We start from the raw sequence: 1,972 nt of genomic DNA on the forward strand, positions 1-1,972 counted from the left end.
GCCAGATATAGCTAAAAGAATGCCAAGCGCGGGCCGGATAAATATTTTGTTCAATTCAGTACAATATAGAATACACTGAATGTAGACAAAAACAAAAAACAAAGACAGTCGTCCTATCTATTTATCAATACATAAAATGCACAAAATAATAAGAACAATAAACATTTTTTTAATTATACCAAAATATTATCAAGTTAGAATTTTTAGAAAAAGTGCGCACATAGTTGAATTGCATAAAAAGTAAGCAGCACAAAAGTTAATGAGATTTGAGAAACTGGTGTTTTGCTTCCAAAATATCAACATTTGCTTTATGATTGCCTCAGCCAATCATAAGAATTGCTTTCAAATGTTCATTAGTGAGCCTTATTGGATGTATTGACTCCACACACTTCATTTTTGAAAAGTTTGCTCACAAACATAAGTTGTTCCAAAAACTAATGCCGTACCTGAAGTAACTGTTTTCAATTTTGAAAACTCATCCGCTGGCAAGCAGCGATAAAATTCAATCAGTTTTCCTTCTCTGTGCTTCTCTTTCAACAAGGTATTAGCTTGCAAGTCAATAAGCTCCAGTTGTAGTTCAATGGGCATGTTATCAAGATTATAGCCAAAGAGATTCTCAAACAAAAGAATTTCATTTTCAATTCTGTCAAGATCTGAAAATCTTTGAGAAAAATGCTTATTTAAGTCCCGAATAATTTTTTTCTGAAACTCGAGGTTAATATGCTCCACATTTTCTGTGCAAAACTCTTGAAAACAGTGAAAATGAGAGAAGCTTCCTTCTTGAAGTTGTGCTTCAATCAATGATAGCTTTCTCCGAAAAGCTGTAATAATTCCGTAGAGATCACAGACAAGTTTATTCTTTCCTTGCAATTCTAAATTCAATTCATTCATATGAGAAGTGACGTCAACTAAAAATGACAACTTTGAAAGCCATGAAGGATCTGACAGCTGTGGATCAGCCTTATTCTTTTCGGTGAGAAAAAAATCTTTTTCTCTTCGGAGCTTATATAAACGAAACAGGACATTACCGCAACTGTACCATCTCACTTCTGTGTAGTAAGGCAAGTCACAGAAATTAGAATCTATTTCTTCAAGGAAAGCCTCGAACTGTCGGTGATTAAGCCCATGATTCCGAATAAAGTTCACCACAGTTGTAACCGGTTTTAGTACGCAAGAAATATCTACGTGTTTTCCACAGAATGCTTGCTGATGTATAATGTTGTGTATAAACAGAGTTTTCGGAAGTTGAAGCTCCTCCAAACTGGTCTGGATCCGCCCTACCAAACCTTTCCTCACTCCTGCCATGTTTTTTCCTCCATCGACATACCGAAGCTGATTCCACTGAAGGTTATAGTTTTCCAAAAATTTTCTGCACCTCTATGAAAATATCTTCTCCAGTTATTTTTTCCATGTATACTGTAAACGGATGCCATTTCTTCTATAATCTCAAAGTTGCAATTAACACCTACGAACGAACACAAGAAGCTGTGACGTACTAGAGAGATCAGTAGACTCATCCATTGTAAGAGAATACCATAAAACGTTCTTAGCTTTCTCATGTCTGTAACTGTATATTCTCTCCAAGTTCTATTCTCCGCACAACTGAACTTGCTGAAAGGCTGATACAGCCAAACATGTTAGACTTTTCAGGACACAAGTCAGTTGCTGCTTCCACTGTGCACTTTTTTATAAAGTTTCCGCCAGTAAATGGTTTTCCTCACTCTGCCAACTTATTCACTATTTTGTAACTTACGCGAGTGAAAGATTCCTTTTGAACAAACGTTTCGTAAAGAAATTCCTTTGAGATTCCAAACTACGTTTCATAGATTCAAATTTCTCGGACCGCAACTTTCCAGAATATTTAGAATGTTGTTGAGAGATATTTTGCTTCGAAGTGACGACGAATATTGCACTCTTTCATAACAGCAACACTTTCGTCGCATATCAGGCAGCTAGCTTTTTGGTCGTTTGT

General features: G+C 36.0%; 1 protein-coding gene across 1 annotated transcript; it reads right to left on the bottom strand.

Moving 5' to 3' along the window:
• Positions 1-390: 390 nt before the first annotated feature.
• On the bottom strand, positions 391-1,305 carry LOC106879901 (general transcription factor II-I repeat domain-containing protein 2B-like). Its single transcript, XM_014929650.1, has one exon. The coding sequence runs from the start codon at positions 1,303-1,305 to the stop codon at positions 391-393; it is 915 nt and encodes a 304-aa protein (XP_014785136.1).
• Between the last annotated feature and the right edge of the window lie 667 nt (positions 1,306-1,972).

Source organism: Octopus bimaculoides, chromosome 5 (genome assembly GCF_046866305.1).
Source record: "Octopus bimaculoides isolate indiv1 chromosome 5, ASM4686630v1, whole genome shotgun sequence".
NCBI lineage: Eukaryota > Metazoa > Mollusca > Cephalopoda > Octopoda > Octopodidae > Octopus > Octopus bimaculoides.

Excerpts from the sequence above, each read along its gene's own strand:
- LOC106879901 (XM_014929650.1), bottom strand. The coding sequence starts at position 1,305 with ATGGCAGGAGTGAGGAAAGGTTTGGTAGGGCGGATCCAGACCAGTTTG.